This window comes from Pteropus vampyrus, unplaced genomic scaffold, assembly GCF_000151845.1.
Source record: "Pteropus vampyrus isolate Shadow unplaced genomic scaffold, Pvam_2.0 Scaffold91, whole genome shotgun sequence".
NCBI classification, from domain to species: domain Eukaryota; kingdom Metazoa; phylum Chordata; class Mammalia; order Chiroptera; family Pteropodidae; genus Pteropus; species Pteropus vampyrus.
The window spans coordinates 2,848,116-2,870,778 of NW_011888872.1; the positions used below are offsets into that span (position 1 = coordinate 2,848,116).

The window sequence follows — 22,663 nt, forward strand, 5'->3', positions numbered from 1 at the left end:
TCACTCTTCATAGGATGACTCCTATTCTTAAGGAGTCAATTCTATAAAACTTCATCTATAGATTTAATGGAATCCTATTCAAAATACCAACAAGTAATTTTGTGGATATCAGCAAACTGATTCTAAAGTTTATGTGGAAAGGCAAAAGATCCAGAAGAGTCAACATAATATTAAAGGAGAACGAAGTCAGAAGACTGATACTACCCAACTTCAACGGTTTCTATAAAACTACAATAATTAAGACAGTGTGGTAGTTTCACAAGAACAGACAAACAGATCAATGGATCAGAATAAAGAGCCTAGAAATAGAACCATACAAGTATAGTCAACTGATCTTTACAAAGGAGCAATAGCAATTCAATAGAGTAAGGGTACTCTTTTTAGCCAATAGCACTGGAACTGAACATCCGCTTGCAAAAAATGAATGTAGACAATGACCTTACATAAATATTAACTCGAAATAGTTCAGAGACCTAAATATAAAACACAAAATTATAAAACATGTAGAAGAGATAGCATAAGTGAAAATCTAGGTGACCTAGGGTGATGGGTTTTTAAATATAACACCAAAAGTAGGATCTCCGAAAGAAAAAAATTGGTTAGCTGAATTTCATAAAAATTAAAAATTTTGCTCTGCAAAAGACACCATTAAGACAATGAAAAGCCACCCACAATCTGGGTGAAAATATTTGCAAAACACATGTTTAATAAACAAGAATTATATCCTAAATATACAAAGAACTCCTAAAACTCAACAATAAAAAAATCAATAATCCACTTAAAAACAGGCCAAAATCTGGACACTTTCACAAAGAAAATATACAGATGGCAAGTAAGCATATGAAAAAATGTTTAACATGTCATCAGGGAATTGCAAATTAAAACAATAAGATGCAATTACACATTCATTAGAATGGCTAAAATCCAAAACACTGACAAGAATGTGGAGCAACAGAAACTCTCATTCATTGCTAGTGGAACTGCAAAATGGTATAACCGTCTTGGAAGACAGTTTAACAGTTTCTTAAAAAGCTAAACATAGTCTTACAGTATAATCCAGGAATCAAAACTACGTACACACAGAAATCTACACAAGAAGGTTTATATCAGCTTTATTAATAATTGCCAAAGACTGGAAACAACCCTAATACCATTCAACAGGCAAACAGATAAGCAATTTGTGGTATATCCACATAATGGAATAATATTCAGCAATTAAAAAAAAAAATAGGCTACTACACCATGAAAAAAGCACAGCAAACTTAAATGTATATTGCTTAGTGAAAGAAGCCAGTTTGAAATGGCTACATAAAATACAATTCTGGAAAAGGTAAAACTACAGGAACATCAAGGTGACCAGTGGTTGCCAGGGGTTTAGGGGCAGGGGGCAGAAGGATAAACAGGTGGAACACAAAGAAATTCAGGACCATGAAACTGCTGTGGATACCTGACATTATGTATTTGTCAAAATTCATTAAACTGTACAACACAATGAGTGAACTCCAATATAAACTACAGACTTTAGTTAATAATAATGGATCAACAATGGTTAATAAATTGTAACAAATGTACCACACTAATTCAAGACACCAATGACAGTTATACGAATGTTTAATCCGATAAAGACTTTAAGAGCAGTGATTATAAAAATTCCACAGAAAGTAAAGGCAAACACATTTGTGACAAATGGAAAGATAGATCTATGCAGCAAAGACATAAAAGATACAAAGAAAGATCAAATAATACTTTTGGAACTGAAAAAATACAATAATCAAATCTGATGAACTTGATGACAGATCAACAAAGATTTATCTGACTTGAAAAACAGCAAAAATGTGGAAAAACAACAGAGCTTCAAGAACCTGTCAACTAAAGATTTAGTATTCATGGTATTGGATTCCCAGAAATACAGAAAAAGTGGATGCTGAAAAAATACTTGATGATAGTGGCTGAAATCCTCAAGTTTTATATACATATAAACTTATGGTTCAGTGAATCTCTAACATGATAAACCCAAAGAAATCAATGCCCAGACATAGAAAATCAAAATGCTGAAAGTTAAAAACAAAGAAAAATCTTGAAAGAAGCCAGAGTAAAACAATACATTAACTATAGAGGAACAATGACTCAAATGACTACGAATTTTTCATCAGACTCCATGAAGTCCAGAGGGACATGTCGCAACATGTTTGAAGTGCTAAAAAAAAAAAAAAAAAATTGTTAGTTCAATATCCAGCAAAATTATCCTCAGGAATTAAGGCTAAATGAAGACATTCTCAAGTGAAGAAAAACTAAGAGAATCTGCATAGCCAGCAGACCTGCTACATCAGAGTTGCTAAAGATATTCAGAAAAAAAACGAAATCATATGAGGAAATAACTATCAGAAATAAAACACATTTGGTAGTTGAAGTAAAAATTATAACATGGTTTGAGGAATTTTGAATGAATATAGATGTAATATATAACAATTACAACACATCGAAATGTGCGGGACACCGCCAAAGGGCTTAGAAACAAATTCTAGCACTGAATATTTATACTATGAAAGAAAGGTTCACATAAGTTTCCACTCAGAGAAAGAAGAGCAAACTAAACCCAAAGCAAATAAAAGGAAATAATAAAGAAAAAAAAAATCAATGAAATTGAAAACAAAATAATGTAAGTCCATAAAGCCAAGAGCTCTTTCTTTGAAATGATCAACTAAATTGATAAACCCACATCAAAATAAAACTATAGAACCTGCTGACATTTAAAGTATAATAAATAATACCATGAAAAACTCTCTCTATATAAATTGTCAACTTAGATGAAATGGAGCCATTCCTTAAAAACCACAAACTACTAAAAGTTACTAAAGATGAAAGACATAAATAAATTAGTCCCAAAACCACTAACAAAAGTAAAATGAAGGGTAAAAAAAAAAAAAGAAAACTCTTCTGTTTTCTTTTTTCGGTAGATCTTCTTCAAGATGAAGGTATCAAAAAAGGTATTCTCTAAGGTTCTCTAAAAAACTCTTCTGAAAAAGGTTTCTCTGAAAAAGCCATCTCTAAACCCAGATGGCTTCACTGTAGAATTCTATAAAACATTTTTAAAAAGACTAACACCAATTCTATATACTCATTTCCAGAAAGCAGAAAAGGAGAGAATAATTCACAACTTATTTTGGAAGCCAGCTTACCCTGAAACCAAAACCCAACAGGCGGTAGGACAAAAAAAAGAGAAAACTACAGACCAATACACAAGGAAAGGGAGGTTGGAGGAGACAGGTAGGGGTAAAGGGTGTCAAATAGGTGGTGATGGAAGGATATTTGAGTGGTGAACACACAATGCAGTATACAGATGATGTATTGTTGAATTATACACTTGAAACCTATGTAATTTTATTAACCGATGTCACCCCAACAAATTTAATTTAAAAAAAACTACAGACCAATAGCCCTCATGACAGATATAAATATCATCCACCATATTGAGTCTAAAGAAAAATGACATGATCATATTGATATATCAATGAAATGCGGAAAAAGCATTTGACAAAATTCAATACCCATTCATGATAAAAACTCAATAAACTAGGGTTGAGCTTCTTCATCTTGAAGAAGATCTACCAAAACAAACGAACAAATAAACAAACCCTATAGCTAACATCATACTAAATAATGAGAGACTGAATGTTTTCTCCCTAAAACTGGGAACAAGTCAAGGATGTGGGCTCATTCCTATTCAATAAGTACTCAAAGTCCTAGCCAGTGCAATGAGTAAAGAAAAATGTCATACAGATGGAAAAGAATAAAGTGGTCCCTATTAGCAGGTGACATTATTGTCTATATAAAAATCCCAAAGAATCTGCCAAAAAAAAAATTATAATCCTAGAATAAGTTTACAAAGGTCATGGGATATAAGGTCAGCACACAAAAAACAATTCAATATACACATTCTGAACAGCACTGAAAATTTAAAAAGAAAAACAATAATTATAGGTGGCTAACAGTACATATTCAGGACAAATATTAAAAACTACAAAATGCTGAAGAAAGAAATCAAAGGCCTAAAGAAATGGAGAGACATACTGTATCGGTGGAAGACTCTTTTTGTAATAAAATTTTTCTTGAAGCCTGATATATAGAACAGATCATAGAAATGCTCAGGTTGAAACAAGGGTGGAAGGCCAAAGCCCTCTTTCACCTGTACACCTGGGTTCCAGAGGCCAGTGTAAAGATATACTGGTAATTAATTTGTTATTTTCTGTATCTGTTTATATCTCCAGTTATATCTGTAACAATTTCTTTTTAAATGTCTGCTATATTTTCTTTTCTCTCTTTTTAAAGCATAATTATTTGGGGTATATTCAATTCTATCAGTACATTTTTACTTGGCTTTATTAAATTTTTGCTATTATAGAACATCATTGTTTTGCCCTCATCATTATTTTTACTATGGAATGTAAAACAATAAAAAAAAAAAAGCCTGTTTATTTTATTCTTCAGTTACCTGTGCATGAAAAATATTGATCATTTAGTCTTTATATTTTATTGTTTTAAGTATTTCTCTTTAGGCACCTGATTATGATATTTAAATTTTTTTTTCAATTACAGTTGACATTCAACATTAGTTTCAGGTGTACAGCATTTAGACATTTATATAACTAAGTGATTCCCCCGATAAGTCTTGTACCTGATGCCATATACAGTCATTACAATATTATTCACTATATTCTCCAAAATGTACTTTACATCCTGTGATAATTTTGTAACTGCCAATTTGTACTTCTTAATCACTTCACCTTTTTCAACGAGCTCCCCAAATCCCTCTCCTATCTGGCAGCCATCAATTTGTTCTCTGTATCTGTTTGTTTCTGTTTTGTTTTTCAGATTTGTTTTTCACATTTAAGTGAAATCAGATGTCATTTGTTTTTCTCTGACACATTTCACCTAACATAATGTCTCCAGGTCCATCCGTGCTGTCACAAAGGGTAATATTTCATTCTCTATTATGGCTGAGTAATACTCCATTGTACATATTGTCATTGTTCATTCATCTTTTGATTGGAGCATTTAATCCATTTACATTTAAAGTAATTATTAATAGGTATGTAGTTATTGCCATTTTATTAATTGTTTTATTATGTAGTTCTTCACTGTTCCTTTCTTATTCTATTGCTCTGTCTCTTTTGTGTTGATGACTTTCTGTAGTGTTGTGTTTGGATTCCTTTCTCTTCATGTATTATCTCGTGTAGATTTTTGATTTGTGGCTAATGTGCTTCATATATACCCAAGATATTTTTATAGCAGTCTATTTTTAGTTGATGGTCACTTACATTTGAACACATTCTAAAATCACTGCCATTTGTACTCAACCCCTGCATATTTATGTTCTTGTCATTATTTTTTACTTCTTTTCTAAGTGTGTGTGTTTGTATGCCTTAATTTACTATTGTAATTATACCATCTTCCTACTTTTGCCTCTTAACCTTTGTATTAGCTATAGTGGTTGATCCACTGTTTTATGTGTTTGCCTTTGTCAGTGAGAATATTTTTCTTTGCAATATTTCCTTGTCCATACCTTTGATTTTTTTTCCTTCTTCTTAAAGAAGTCCCTGAATTTCCTGAAATACTGGTTTGGTGGTGATGAACTTCTTCAGCTTGTTCTTGTCTGGTAAGCTCTTTCTCTCTTTTGATTCTAAATGATAACCTTGCTGGGTAATCTTGGTTGTAGGTCCTTGCTTTTCAACACTGAATATTTCATGCCAATCCCTTCTGGCCTGCAAAGCTTCTGTTGAGAAATCAGCTGACAGTCTTATGAGAGCTCCCTTGTAGGGGCTGCTTTTAAGATTCTCTGTCTTTACTCTTTGGTATTTTAATTATGATTTTCTTCCTATTTGTATCACACAGAAACATTTGCCCATTAGATATACAACTTCATTTTGCTTGTCTCATTTTTCTTGAAATAAACTGTGTGGGGATTTTTTAGTGGGTTTTACTAATTTTCCTTCTTTTTTTGTTTTTAATTAAGTTTATTGGGGTAACACTGGTTAAATACAATTATATAACTTTCAGGTGGACATTATAATTTTCCTTCTACCAGTATCCTAATACTTTGTAAGATAGAAGGTTTACATTCTCAATTCTAATTTGACACTGGATATCTATGTTAGATTTATAACACAATCTTTTAATAGAAAAAAGATTAAGTACAATGAATAGCTTTTCTTCCCATTCTCCAGAAATTGAAATTGTAACCCCATATCAGCATAAGTGCTCAAAAACATGTATTCTAATGTAGTATATTTTGTTGTCTTTTCCTTGCTATATATATACTCCAAAGAAAAAAAACTGTAGCATAAAAATTAACATTACAATATCGGATAAGTATCTCTTCTCCATTAAAAACATCTAAAGATCTGCCTCTACATAAAATGTTATATTTTTTCATAAAATCATCTATAGGTATGTAATAAATCACTATTACATAATATCTTAAAAGAAATGAATAATTTTCAAAAACCATTCTATTATAAATATTTTGGTATCTGAACAAATTCTATAAGGAAATGTTTTCTTTATCAAGATTTCACTTATCTAAGTATTTTTTTGTTTTACTGTTTAAAAGACCTCGTTTTTTAAATAGTGTATCTTTAAATTATTATCCAATGGAAAAAATACATGATCAGAATAACTCAATATTTATAAAAATATCTATTTCTATGTTTATTTAAATTGTATCATAGGGATTTAAAAAGGCTTCTTTTTGCTTATTAGACTTAAACACATAAAACCCCTATAAACTAGACAAATGTACCCATTTTTTAAAAAGCAGGAAAATTAACCAAATTTTTCTCATCAGTTTGTATATACTATTAGTTACCTATTCTCACTTTAATTGTGATAAAAATATTGTTTGATCAGGGTATAGTACATTTTTATGTAATTTTTCCAGTTCTTAACATTAGATTTACTATAAATATCAGATGTTCTTTCACAGATTTTATAAATGTAATAATATTAAAAACATTATCACTGATGCTCTACACCTCGAGTTGTCAATCTGAATGATAATGACACCATTAGCATCATCACTAACAGATTTCTTAAATTAGCTGCCAATACTATCAATTAGATAGTGCACTGTTATTTTAGAAATGAGCATGTCATAAGCATGTTGTCGGCCACTATTTTCTCTGCCTAGGATTAATTCAAAGTGTTCTTTGATAAAGGGCATCAATCAGTACAGCAAAGAGACCTGAGTTCAAATGTAAAAGGAGACAATTATTAAAACGTTGGCATGGAGGCAAATTACTTGATCTCCCTAGGCCTCAATATCTTCCTTACTAAGTTGTTAGGAGGATTAAATGAAATAATGCATGTTAAGCATTTAACACAGAGCTTGGCACACACCAAGATTTTAGTAGTTGATGATGATTTCCTAAAAAAGATGACAAGAACTGTCCCTAGCAATTATCAGATACCACAGACACACATGACTGATCTGCTACTCTTTACCAGAGGTTCTCTCTTTCATTCTTTTTTACTTTTCTATGTTCTATGTTCATGGCCACCTCAGTAAGGCTTTGGAAACATTACCTGTAAGAATTTCATTAGGTGGCACTCTGAACACCTACAATGGAAGCTATGCACTCCATGAGCCTCTTTCACACATGTTGTAGCTTACAATTGTTCTTGATTGAAATAAGTTTGCGGGAAAGCTGCCTTTACTCCACATTAAGCATAGGAGAGAAAAATGGCCAGTGTCTCTGGGGAATAATTAACAAAAGACAGTTTGTTTTATCTTCATGATAAAATACAGCCTCCCTATTAAAAGGCAAATTCATCATTCCCGAAAGTTAAATAGAATGACACTTTAGAAGTAATTCCAGCTGATTAAATTTAGGGTTCTGAAAAAATTTTTAATTCATGAATATACTCTGAATCTTTCATTTGATTTTAAAATGTATAAATGTTCATTTAACTTTGAGCCCTTGCCTCTCAGTGTTCTATTCTGAGCTAGTCAAACAAGTGGTAGCAGGCATGCTGGGCTCAATAATACTGCCTCTCATATTTAAATACTCTTTTTTACTTGGATTGCAAATTAAAGACAGTCTCCTGAACACTGACACATTTTCAATGATTGATTTTGCAAAACGTGTTGATTTTTCCTACACTGTTTTGCCTGTGTGTGTGTGTCAACTTTGGCCTCTTTTCTTGCTCCTTTGCAGCACTGCTGTCTCTTTGAAGCCACTGTCTGCCTGATGTGAAAAATGTACATTAAACTTCATGACTAATTACACAGATAGAAAATTCCTGATCTCCAATATAAAATACCTATGCCCAGAAACAATAGCAAAAGTTTCTGACGATGTACAAAACTCTTAAACCTTTCATTCACTTGGTTTAAAAGAAATTCCAATAATTTATTTTCCATTAAAGCTGTGTTTACATTGTAAAAGTAGATTTCTTATGCATGTTACATGCCTACAAGTCAATCCATAACAATAAACACTATCCATTTCCTCCAAACGTTTATACCTGCTATTAGGTCGACTTAAGTGCTACTCAGACACAAAACTGTTTACTATTAAAACAATATCCATTTTTTAACTCTCTCTACACTATGTATGAGCAAAGTCGACTTTTCCCAATATATCCTATAATCTATGGATTAAGTACATGGCTTCTTGTATTTTAAAAACATCCTTGAAAAGAGAACGAACAGATACTTCTCTCTCCAACTATCTAATATCTTTAAATCTAAAAACAGTGTCTTACACCCATACCACATGTTATAGTATACAGAGCACAAAATTTCATCTCAGATAACCTAGTTGTTGGGAAAATTATTTTTCCCTAACAAACTAGTTCTAGAGTTATTTTAACCATTTTAGGGAAACTATCATATGCAAGATGTTGTTTAAGCACTCTGAAAGAATGCCTGCAAGGAGTTTATCATCTAGAGTTGTTGGGGGTGCATCAGACAATGTCCAAATAATAGTCATATGAAACGACAAGATAAGCACTGAGAGAATACACTATGGGAACAAAGAGAGAGAAAAGTTGTGGCTACTCCCCTGCTAGCTTCTTTACCACGTTAGAATTTTCATAAGGCTTACCAGCCACCATTTGTTTTCACAACTGATCTAGTAGCAGACTCCCCTCACTCTCAGTCTACCAAATCTAGGTACTCTGCTCTTTGGCTGTTGCTTGCCTTTTTGTTAAATCAACTCTCCTTTGCCTCTAGTTGTTAATTTCATGCAGTTACCAAGTGCAGATATGCATCCATGCCATCGCACTACCATTTTGGGAAACCCTGCAATGACTACCAGTGTACCAACTGGCTAGCCCAATCCTAGTTATGAAATTTTAGTTGCTTGAAAATGATGTTTCAAAATGGAAAGATGAGAGGAGGAAGGGGGAAAGCAGCCACACTATTCTTCAGAAATGGTCACAATACCTAAGCAGAGCAAGTTGGATTAAGGTCTGCACATGAGCCAAAGCTTAGAATTTCATTGCCTTTGTTGGCTCATGTCACTTCTTTAATTAATGTCACTTTCTCTGGTTTAATATCAGAGCAAGTGACAAGAGTGCTTCTGGATGAATTGTGTTTTCTGAGGACTGTATGGCATACTCTCCCGCAGTCTGACAGAGGGACGTGCCAGTTTTACTTGGCAGTTACAATGCACCAGCTTTAGTTTTAGTAGTTTAATTTGTGGCAGTTATATGTTTTGAATACGCTGAAGTATTCACAACGGTCTCATGGAATCTGTTCCATAGATAAAGTTTACACTGTGGAAAAGGAAAAGCAATGGCTATAAGGAGATTGGAAAAGCCTCTCTTGGCCACAGCTGGTCTTACAGGCATTCTTATAAATTTAAGAGCATTTAGGGGATATGATTAAAGTGATCACAAAGAATGATGACCTCCCCCCCCCTTTTTTTGCCTAGTTCTGTAGTTGGTGTGAGACGATCATAAGGAATATGATATTTAGAACTCAATTTTATGCAAAATCCATTATTCAAGAAGTGAAGTTTATATACATGATAGACATGCAATGAAATAAATGTTAGACTAGGAAGCTTTGTTACTTATGCATTAAGTTGGATCTAACATTTTGGTAAACTAAGTTTTTATTGCTATAAAATTCAGAAGAATTTCTGCATTAAGGAGAAAGGACTAAACTTTCATTTTTCATTTGTTAAAGATCTTTCTGTTTCAGGCTGAAGTATTCTGAAGGGTTTTTATTTGGAGATTTTCCTTCATCTCTTTTACATACTTTTGTGAAACCTCATCTGTTTATGGTGATAGTTGCCATCAAGGAGTTTTTCCAAACTTTGCTGCCCTTTCTAAATTTAGGGTTCTTTACTGCAGCAGGTTGAAGATCTGGCTTTGATTGCACCTGGCTCTGCTGGAAAATAGAAATATTCATCTCCACCGAATACATGCTGCTTAAGTGCTGGAGGCACTTGCAGGAGAGTAACTCTCATTGGAAACTTCATTACAATACTTTCTCTTCCCTACATGAAGTAGTAATTCTCATTCACCAAAGATAGAATTTGCCTGACACAGCCACAGGAGCTCCTGTTTGACTTTCAAAATTAATCAACCTCTAAGCTGGAGTAGAAATGGCATGTCCTTTAACCTTAAGCACAAAAAGCTCTCAACAGACTGCAGTTTTTATATCCCTGGATGGAAGTTTGGGCCCCTGATACTTAAACTTGATGCACATACTGGGTTTCTGGCAGGCTTTTGCCCATACCCATCTGCTAGCCTGGCACTGTGCCCATTCAGAAGGTGTGATGCCAGTTTCAATAGGGCATAGGTGCCAATCAAAGATGGGTTTGGAGGGGCAGCATGCAGAACGCAGCAAAAGTCAGCTCTTCTGCCAGAAGATCCTCCTGTTATCATATAATGCCAATGAAGGGCCACATGCTTCATTGCTTGGGATCACATTGCATCTGTAGATGTTTCTGGCCTTCAATGGATGTCTTTCTATGGAATCTTTTCCCTCAAGTATTGACTGGAGATGTTAAAGAAAGAAGTCTAACTGACTAATTGAAGGCCATCCTTTAAAAAAATGGAAATCTTCAACAATTATCTTGAAATAACTGCTGAATTTTCTATCTTTTCTCCTAAAATATTCTTTCACTTATAATACTGTATTCAGTCCATATAATGGAGTTATAAGGAACAAACATTATAAAGGAGCATTAATTGCAATACCAAGCACCTAAGCAGTATAAAATCTATAAATACTTTTTGTCATTAAGTGTGGATGGTAGACAAACTGTCATCATCCAAACAGCTAATTTCTAGTGAGTTCTCCCATTTAGAGGTTTAGAGTTGTTCCTCTCATTTATTTTATAAGCACAGATATTTCTGTCCTAAAAGAAGGACCATATTTCCTACTATTTATTTCTCTTCTTCTCTAAAGAAAAAACTCTAAAACACTTCAGAAACAAAAGTCTATCCATATTTCAAAAGGAAGCCAGAAGCTCTCAAAAGCTGAAAATTCTTTTATTATGTGGCAATAGAGGTGATCTCATTTCATGAAGAAGAAATTTCCCTATAGCAATAGGTTTCAAATTTTAAAACTTTGACCATCGTAAACAGTTACAAGATAGTAACAAGTACAGCGGAAAAGACATTATATATAAATCACTGAACAACGGAAGAATTTGTAAATCTTTCCTTAAGGCAAAAGAGTTTAACAGTAAAAATGTTTAAAATGAAAACTATAACATAAACTATATTAAAAAGGTCGGGCACTTAAAAAAAATAAAAAAGAAAAGCAAAAGCTAAGCCTTAGAAGAACTCTCTCTTTTTATACAAAGAACCCAAACTTTCGTAAATACTTAAGATTTCTTAACTGATAGTTAAATAAACACTGCTCTCTCTTTAAAAACTCAAAATTAATAGCCTAAGGACAGCACATACAAAATTAAAATACATGTTCTAGGTACTCTTATTTCTTGTGTGTAGGTCAAACAAGTATATTTAATTCACAAAATGCAACTGGTCTCTTCCTCCTCTGAGTTTATATCATCTTATTTCTCTAAATATTCATCTAGAAACTAATTCGTCGCATCTACTATAGTTTCTAGTATGTTATCCTTATTTCATATTTATTTCCTTCTTGATTTCACCCCCACAGTATCATTTGCAAAATCTCCTAGTAACAACTGTAGTGGCACCACAGTGTGGCATTGTGTCACATAAGACTAACTGCTTATCTCAAAGCTTTCTCTATAAAGCACTGCCAGAATAACATTTAATACAGCAATGTATAATGAAACAACCCGTGTTTCAATAACTCCACTTTGTCGATAGCATTATCATTAAGCTCTTGTGAACATTATTCTGCATACTCTAAAAACCAATTCATTATAACTGACTAAAAAGTAAAATGAGTAAAAACCACAAATGCATAAATGATTTTTTCTATTTCTTCATAAATAAAAATCTGTTTCCTTAAAAATAACATAAATGAGTTAAACTTTGGTAATTTCTAAAAATTCTAGTATTCCTACACTCTTTCCACTCAGGGGGAAAAAATTCCTTCTAATGTTTCTAAAGAGCAAAACTGAGCTAATTTGAGAGCATGACCAAAGATATGTGCAACAGTCACTTTCTAAACATTTAACCATGGATACATGACTTAGTCTTAAGGCTTCACCAGAGTTAATTTTAGTTCTAATAATGTAATATTCTTCATAAAAGATAATGCTATTGATTTATTGTCAATAAAACATACCTAGATTCTTTTAGATGATACCATAATTGTTAACTTGTCCCAGCTTTTCTTGTGACTAAGAGTACATCTGTAAGATTACAGGCTGAAATTAAAGGTGACATCTATAATTATGGAAGAAAATAAAGCCAACTGGCTTGTATGGGTTAAATATTCCAACCTCAGTCTCAATCTCTGAGGCAAATAACTGCTGAACATCTACTCTGTGCTTGATATTCAAAGATGCTGAATAGGCATCACTAAGCCCAACTTCAAAAAACTAAAACTTCCACAGATAAATAATTTCTATTTTTATTCATATAATAAGCCTGTAAAGGAATTTGGCTGGAGTTTATTACTTATAATTCTGTTTTTCTGAAGTTTTGACTAATTCCTGAAACCCGGTTTCTTTCATATCTAAGGCAGATAAGATGAAGCTTAAATGAAAACTTTTCACTATATTATCATGGCTACTATTGTAAATTTTAGGGGGAAATATATATGTATATATATAGGTCAGAAAGTAAAAAATGTCATAGTCTTCCACCAACATTCTCTATATTCTTAGTTTTACCACATTAATAGCTAAATCTATCACAATCTTTGGCAGGATAAATGGAAAATCCCTCCAATAGATGTCTCTGTCACCATCCTAATCCCCTGAGGCACTACATACTGAACCTAGAGTCCAATTATCACTGAGTATGGAAAATTCTAAATAAATAAATTACATTTAAGTGCTTACCAAGTTCTAAGTTCTTTAAAAACATTATTTAATTTAATCCTCACAATTATCATCCCAATTATACAGAACAGAAAAAAAGACTCACGACTGGGTGAAAGTCACACAGTTTTTAAGCAGCTTAATCAGGTCAAAGTTCAACCCAGATCTGACCAACACCAAAAGCCATGCTTTTATTTATACAATCTGTGAGAGCAAAATTCAAACTCAGTTCTCTCTCCTCCCCTGGAGTTTTATACACATTTTCTCTTATTTTATACTAAAATGACAGAGATTTTTCTCATCCCCTAAACCAGTTTCCTTTCTTCCTTTTTCCCTCCTTTCTTTTCATATATAAAGAAAATCTTGACTTTGTATTTGCATCCAAACTTTCTTTTTCCCTCTTAAACTATTTCTATTAATGCTACAGGTAATTTCTCCAAGTCAAGAATACCAAACTTCTCTGCCCTTTCCCCTTTACAGTAAGTTGCTGATTACTGAAAGGCCTTGCTTATTGATCTCAAAGCTAGAGACTTGCATTCGCACAATGCCTTAGACACAGAAACTGGTTTCTCCTAAGCCTTAGGCAACAAATGCTAATGAAGTATCTCCCAAAACAGTGCATCTAGAAAGAACAATACCAGAAAGAATGTAGCTGGACACAAGGTAGTAAGGAAAACCTGAATTTACCCACTTCATTCATATATATATATATATATATATAGAGAGAGAGAGAGAGAGAGAAAGAAAGAAAGAGAAAGAGAGGAAGTGATGAGAACCATGGTAAAATGAAAAAAAAAAAATCATATCACATGGATTGCTCAGATAGCTTTAATAATAATAAAAACTAAGTTTAATGAAATTAAGGCTGATTATTCTATGATTCATGAGTGCCACTTTTGATGAGACAATGACAACATTTGGAACACACAGCTTTGTTACGTATTCTAAAGTAGGGAGCCTGTTCCTCAAAATAGCTAAACATTTTTTTAACGTCTTTCCCCAATGGTGTTCATTAGCTAATATTTCCAGGATCCAGGTTATAAAATTCAGATAGTAGAGGGTATTGCATATATATGGAACCTTGAAAATTACTGTAAAACAAATATTATTTTGGTAATGATAAAAAAGTAAAAAATATGTGACACATACTTAGACTGAAAAAACCAAAGATTTTTCTGTATTTGAATAGAGACAAATTAATCACATATCAGAGCAAATAAATCCCTTTTTCACAACAGGAATCACACAAGTAGTGAGTATATAGGTATAGATATTTAATTTTAAACATGCACTTAAACTTACTCAAATATATTTACATTTTTTTAAAAAAGAAATAAGATCACTATGATCAGTGCTTTTCTGTAGTTCTTTGAAATTACTCAAATAATTCAAACATTTGAAAACCAAAAGTACATTTGATAAGCTGTCTTACACAAGGCTACATCTCAGCCACATTGGAAATAATTTATTTGACTCCATATCTCTGACAGAGTCAAGACACTATGGTAGAAGAGATCTTAACTCTTTGCTAGACAAAAGAATTCACTAATTCAAAGTCAGCCAACACTTATTCTATAGAGAATTCTACTCTCTGTGGACTCCAAGTACTCTTGTGGTCTTTACCTGCACCATCCAATATTGTAGCCACTAAGCTATATGTAGCTACTGAGCTCTTGAAATGTGACTAGATACATCCTGGACTTTAAAGATTTTAACTAAAAAAGTAAAATTTTTTTTAATATTAACAACATGTTGAAACGATAATGTTTTAGATAGACTGGATTAAATAATATATATTATTGAAATAAAACTCACCTGTTTCTTTTTACATTTTTAAACGTGGTTCTTAGAAAATTTTAAATTATATATATGGCTTGAGTTACATTTCTACTGATCAGTGCTGCCTATGTAACTCAATCTAGTACTTAGAATCACAGCATTTTCCAAACAAGTTCAAAATCTTTAAATGGGGCGACTGTCCTTTATTTTGCCCACACAAATTTTTGGTGGTCTTATCCTTCCAACTAGTTTAGACACTAAGGTGATTAATAACTTACTGCCTGAATTTCATTCGTTTGTTCAAAACTACAATCCCAATAGAAGTTTTATCCTTCATGATCCATAAAACATGTTTGTTTGTGAAGGGTGGCAGAATGTGCCACCCTAAAATATGCCTTTTGCGTAAAGATTAAATTGAATAGCATGGGAGTTAGGGTGATGATCCCCCTGCAGTCAAAAATCTGCATATAATTTAACTCTCAAAAACTTAACTGCTAATAGCCTGTTGACCGAAAGCCTGATAACATAAACAATTACACATATTTTTATGTTATTTGTATTATATGCTGTATTCTTACACTAAAGTAATTGTAAAGAAAATGTTATCAAAAAAATCATAAGGAAAATACATTTATTCAAAAAAAAAAAAAAAAACACACACCACATTTAGGAAGACCCATGGAGTTCAAACCCATTTTGTTCAAGGATTAACTATATTTTAAGCTGAAAGGACTTGAAAAATAGCAAATGCAGAAAGAAGCTTTCTCTAAACTCCCATTATTTGCCTAAAGATAGATCTCTCCAATAAAACCTCAATTTTTATAAATCCCCTCCAGGGGAATTTCATCAACCAAGAGAGACCGACTCTTATCACTGAGGAAGAGATCTGAAGTTGACCATACTCCCAGACTTTGTCACAAACTATCATATACACCATCTATTCTTCTAAGGGCCCATTCATCTTTCCTAAAAATCATTTACTCTCCCTTAAGTAGCCTCCATCTCTTCCCCTGTTCTCTATTAAGATGGTTTATAAGCTCTCGAATCTCACCGCTTGTTGGGATATTCATTTTTTTCCCTGTGATATCCCCTTGCACGTAACATTGAAAATAAATTTGTATATCTTATCTCCTATTAATCTATCTTTTGTCAGTTTATTTCATAAATCCAGCTATTGAACCTAGGCCAGTAGAGGGAAAGTGATTCCTCCCCTACAGTTTGAAATGCTTAATGAGGAACCTAAGATTCCTCCAGTAGAGATCTTTTATCAACTTCTTAATCTCCTATTGAAACAGATGGAATGAGTCAATACATTTAGGAGAATTTATCCTCAAGTGGAATTTTTTGTAAATCAGTAATATTTATCTTATTTTATTCATTAAATTCAGTCTTGTAATGTGTATCTCCGATCATTAAAATACAGATTTAAGGTAGCCCTGAATCATCCTTTTAAATTCAGAGTAACTTAAATATTTTTAAATGTAGTATAAAAGAATACTAAGGGATCCTTATCTGTACCAAAGAACAGAGAAAAGAATATTGTCTATTTTTTCAATCATCCCAAAGACGGCACATAACTGGTACCACTCTAGGTACACAGAAGAGAAGTTAATTCATTCCATGCAATAGATGCCTTGAACTATTATATAGTGGAGCCTAATTAAGAAATGGCCAGGGGAGAAGGAAAAAAATGGTGTAGATGATAAGAGGCTCTGTTCATCCCTCTGGCGACCAAATTAAAGTTGTGACAGAAACAAGGAGGAACGGCAAGGAAAAATTGCCTCGGATCTAGAAGAACAAGCCATACAACTAGGGAGAAATCTAAGAAATCACCCTGCAAAGGGAGAAGGTAGGATGGGGCAAGGATGCATGGCTGCCCAGTCTTGAGCTGAGATGGAGGCAGTGGCAGCAGCAGAAGCCTCTTAAGGGGGCCGTGTCCACGAGCAGATTTTCGTGATGACAGACCTGCTTGCTCTGAGCACCAGTGCCGATTTGGTTGTGCACAGGGGGCACCAGGGACTTACAGGGAGACACTGTTGCAGTGAGGGCCAAAGCAAGACTCGTCTGTACAGAAGTACCGGGGGTATCCTTTGTTCCCTGTTGAGCCCTCCCTGCTACCAGTGCGCAGACACACTGCCGCCATAGCTGTGACATCATCAGACTGGATAATAGAGGTAGCTCCGCCCAACCTTCCCAACTCGCGGCCCCACCCAAGCCACATCCAGGTATATCCTCAGCGAGTCAGGTGCTCCTTGTTGAGCAGCGCCTAGACTTACACTGGAGGCCTCGGTTTCTGGTGTGGCCTTTTGAGGCAACTATAAGCACAGCATCTGTGGATTGCTTGCTGAAACTTAACTGGTGGCCCTGGAGGGGTAGAGGCTTGGACTAAATTTGGCCTGCAGCCAAACTCCTCTCAGGACTGTGCCACTGGACACATACTTCACAAATCCACACTAATAAGACTGGGAGACTTAGAAGCTTTGCTCAGTACATAGAAACAGACATGGAAAGACAGCCAAAATGGGAAGACAAAGAAGCAGAAGCCATATGAGAGAAGAGAACAGAGATCCAGATATAATGGAGTCAAGTAATCTAATAGATGCAGAGTTCAAAACACTGGTTATAAAGATGCTCAAAGAATTTTTAGGAAGTGTAGAAAACTTCAACAAAGAGATAAAAAACAAAAATGGAAATGGAAATTATAAAAACGAACCAGCCTGAAATGAAAAATATATCTGAGACAAGAAGTATATTAAATGGAATAAACAAAGTGAATAAAGAAAAGGATGAAATGCCCTATCTAGTGGACTGGAAAGCCAAGGACACTCAGAAAGGCAAGAGATAAGATGCCAAGGCTACAAAAATAATCTAAAGACAATATGGGACACTATTAAGGATCCAAATATCTGTCTGATCGGCATAACTGAAGAAAATCAAGATGTTGAACAGCTGTTTGAAGAAATAATGATGGAAAACTTCCCTAACCTGGTGAAGGAAATGGACATAAAACCCCAGGAGGCTCAGAGAATCCCCAAAACCAGAGATTCAAAGAGGCCCACACCAAGATACATCATAATTAAAATGCCAAAGGTTAAATACAAAGAAAGAATATTAAAAGCGTCAAGAGAAAAATAGTTACCTATAAGAGAACACCCATAAGACTGGCAGCCGATTTCTCAAAAGAAACTATTCAGGACAGAAGGGCATGGCAAAAAATATATATATATATATATATTCAACAGGATGAAGACCCAGGATCTGCAACCAAGAATACTTATTCCAGCAAAGCTATTTAGAGTTGAAGCACAGATAAAGAGCTTCCCAAACAAAAATAAGCTAAAGGAATTTATCGCCACCAAGCCAGTATCACAGGAAATGTTGGAGGGACTTCTTTAAGAAGAAAAAACATGTATCAAAAACAGGAATAAAGAATGGTAACAACTACATTCCTATCAATAAGTACCTTAAATGGAAAAGAATTAAGTGCTCCAACCAAAAGATAGAGTGGCTGAAAGAATAAGAAAACAAGACCCCTACGTATGAAAAGGGGATGAAAAAAGATATTGATGGACCTAGAAGGTATTTAAGTCAGACAAAGATAAACACTATATGATTTCACTTATATGCAGAATCTAAGGAATAAAAAGAACAAACTAATCAAAAATAGACTCACAAATATAGTGGACAATTTGGTGATGGACAGAGGGGAGAGGGGTTTGGGGGGCTGAGAGAATGGGGTGAAGGGTTAAAGAAATACAAATTAGTAGCTGATGGATGGTCACGGGAATGGGGAGTACGGCAGAGAGAATGCAGTTATCATTAATATGTTGGTTAGGTGGAGGGTCAGGGGAGGGAAGGAGCAATTGGGATTGTTTTATGAACTATACAGATGTCTAACCAATGTGCTGTATACTTGAAACTAATTAAAATAAATAAATTTAAAAAAAATAAGGATATGTGGAGGTATAGTTTTGAAGTGAGGTTTTTATGTTTATCCAAAGAGGGATTTTAAAAGGTTGAGAAACACTACTACTAATAACTAATACAGATAAATTTCTCCCAGGTTAATATGTATCACTCTCACTGATGCCAATGTCAAATGTAACTGGGATAAAAAGCCATACCAAATTAAAAATAATCATAAATATTAAAAAAGAAGATATGACTGGAACTTAAATAGTAATGATTAAAATTTACAAATGGAAAGTGTTCACATTTATACGGTTGTGTTTTCCGAGCTGTAAAAGGTAATGTTTCCAGAAAAACATACTCTCGAAAAAGAACATTAACATTTTGTCTGGCAAGCTGTGTTACTGTGCTCTGAAAAGACTTCTAAGAGTCATTCAGAAAAACATGGACAACAAGGAGTGGGGTCCATCATGTCTTGAAACTAGACATTCTACTAAACATTAACTATCTTCATCTTAAAGTATATTTATTCTATTTTAAAGTTTCAATTTTGAAATATTATTAAGCACAGTTACGGTCATATATATAATATTTGGTAATTTGTAGTTATACTTTACCTAAATATATCAATCCAAATCCTCCTGAGCCAATCTTCTTGCCCAGCACCCACTGTTTCCCCTCTGTATCATCCAGAACCTTGCCTTCTGGAAGTGCAAGAGGAAGTTTGTATTTCTCATTTCTTCTTGGTGGCATCACTTCTGCTGGCAGAAGGGGTGAGATAAGTGATTAAAACTAAAACAACAGCAACATAAAAACTCCCGTTGAAATACATTTCTCAAAATGTCTTCTATGGGGCACTTTCCCAGGTTCCTAGAAATTAGGATTCTGGAGTCGATTGGGTTTCAGAAAGCTCACACATTATATTCAAAATGGAGATACACACACATTACAATATTGAATTCTAAGCAGTGCTGATATTATAAAACAAACCTGTTAAATGTCTCTTAATTCGACATTTCCAAAATTCACTTAGAGGGTCTATAATACCTATTAACAGTGAAGAGTATACCTTATGAGTTAATTTCTGATAACAAAGAGAAAATAAATTGTATATGTTCCTTTCACTGAAAATGCTGTGTTGAAGATGAGAAGGTCTTCGGTCACTATGAAAGAATAGTTTTGGATTGGGAAAATACGGAACACGGCAATACACATCATTACCAAACACAGCAAGTGACAGATAGTTTTTAAATGAGTCAGGGATTTTCATGGATTTATTATTTAGCAGAGCCCTAGGCCATTGGGTAGTTTCAGGCTGTTACATGCCTCTTTCAGCTTCTTCCTTTTTCTTTGTACTCTGCACCTTCCCCAACCTCATCAAAGTAAAAATTGCCCTGCCTTAGAGATTAAAGCGGCACTGCCAACAACAGCACAGACTCCACAGTATAGTCATACAACTTTAATCAATTAATTATAATTGTACACAGGTTAGTGAATTTCACAATGAGAGATCTGGGGCTGCAAAAGGAAATTTCTTGGGGTGGGGGGAGGGTTGGTATATCACGTATATACGCCTGAAACTAATTTAAATGTGAAGGTAACTGTAATCCTCTAAATATTTCCAAAGAATTTTTAAAAACTGGTGAGTGCTTTTGAATGAAAATTAAGTTTTCATTTTATCATCTTCTGTCTTCCGAATGAGAAACTGTTCCTTTTAATAGGTTTTCCCTCCTTCAATTAACTTTAATCCAAACCCCTATCATTTACAACACAGCTGAAATCTTTAACAATATTCACCTGTCCTCCTCCTAACGCGAACACAAGGGAAGCCAGGAAGTTAGATAGTAAGCTAAGCCTAAAGTAGGAAAAGGTTTTGTGGGGATTCCTCCACGACCAATACTTTCTATATATTGGTGTCCAATAAATATTTGTTGTTTTAAAACCTAAAGTCTCCAAAGAACAACTTTTCAGCTGCGCATAAGTTCTAAATAAGTATAAAGAGGATAAACACAGTTTGGAGCATCAGAACTTCAGACCTGAAAGTTGAATCTGTCTATAAAATGCACATCCTGGGCGCGGAGCCCCAAGTTCACTTTCCCAGACGCAAGCGACAGCCTCCCTTCAAGGCCAGTCTCCGACACGGGTGTCCCTTCTGCTTCTCGGTTTCTTCTTAGGGCGACGATGAAAAGCGCTCACCAAGAGTTTCTGGGGACAAACCGGTACCCAGAGGCCAGACGCGCGCCAGGACCCGACTTGCGGCCGGCCGCGGCGACGCCCCGCCCCCCGCCGGCGTCCGGAGACTCTCGTCCCGCCTTCCACGCTCTCCGAACCCGCGAAAGAAAATCCCCCGCTTCCCCGCCTAACTTCTCCGTCCGGCGCTTTGGGGCAAACGCGAACTGGAGGGAGAAACGGGTTCTCGCTCCGAGTTAGGAAAAAGTAAGGAACCAACCGCGGAAGCAGGGACCCGTTCCGGGCCGGCGTCTCCCTCCGACGGCAGCTCCTCCCCGGCCTGGGGCGCAGCGGTGCCGGCTCTTGCCCGAGGCGCCAGAACCCGAGAGCAAGCGGAGGCGGACCAGGCCCCGGACGTCCCCGCCGCCAGGCCGCGCGCGACGCTCCCCGCCTGCCTGTCGGGGCCGGGCGGGGCCGCGGGCCTCCAATCGCGCGGGGAGGCGGGCCCGCCCCGGCGCCGGCCCTCGGAAGCGGCCGGACGCACTTCGCCGCACCTGGGCCCGCCGTAGCGGGCGGCCCGCGCCGCCTGAGGCGGGGTCGCCGGCCCTGGGGCCCGCGCGGCCTCGCTCAGGTCGCGGCTGGTCCCTTCGTTACAGCTGCTGGACCGCACTGTGGTGACGCCCCGGGAAAGAGGCAGCGGCGGGTCTAAATCGAGAATGAGCGCTGTATTATTGCCATCCACCCTCGCCCTCCAGAGTCTGGAGGATGAGCCAGCAGATCAGTTTGGTGTGAAACAACACTTGTATTGGAGGACTTTTAGGTCTCTTGTATCCTTGGTCTCAGAACCTGGAGCTTCTAACTCAGAGGGCAAGTCCTTACTGAGCACTTACCAGACAGCTATCATACTAACTAGGCCTTCGAGAGCAGGAAGCCTGGTATAACGAGTGCCAACAACCGTTTAAGTTCTCGGAGGCATTTTGGCATCTTAATTAAACGTAATTACTATACAAAACTGCAATTTTGTTGTCTACGAAGTGGAAATAACCTTATTTAGGCTAAAGATTTAAAAAATTATTCTGACACTTGTTAAAGTGGTAATGGCTTTATTCAAAAGTATTGCAATAGGAGAAAACTACGTTCAATTCCAGATAAAGTGGGAATGTATAGCCGAGGAGCAAGATGGGAGTCAATGTATGGAAAATAGGAGGCGACAGCAAAGATAAGGCTAAGATTCTAGTTAAACAGAATTCTTGCTGAAGGCAGTCCAGGTTATAAGACATCACCTGGGAATGATGTAGGATGAGGAACTCCATTAGATATGGGAGTGATCAGTTATGGAGGATAGGGGATTTTGACTTAGCAAG

General features: G+C 35.5%; 1 protein-coding gene across 5 annotated transcripts in view; it reads right to left on the minus strand.

Moving 5' to 3' along the window:
- VRK2 (vaccinia related kinase 2) overlaps window positions 1-21,756 on the minus strand; it is a 110,525-nt gene extending 88,769 nt beyond the window's left edge. For 2 of the 5 annotated variants that reach the window (XM_011363929.2, XM_011363930.2), the window contains exons 1-2: window positions 21,580-21,756; window positions 19,748-19,888 (exon numbers count right to left, since the gene is read on the minus strand). In XM_011363929.2, the coding sequence (XP_011362231.1) occupies window positions 19,748-19,883 (136 nt within the window). In that variant the 5' untranslated portion in view covers window positions 19,884-19,888; window positions 21,580-21,756. Of the gene's footprint in view, window positions 1-19,747; window positions 19,892-21,166; window positions 21,407-21,579 lie in introns of those variants that run through there. The other 3 variants (XM_011363925.2, XM_023532849.1, XM_011363927.2) reach the window with 3 other exon arrangements.
- Window positions 21,757-22,663: the final 907 nt, after the last annotated feature.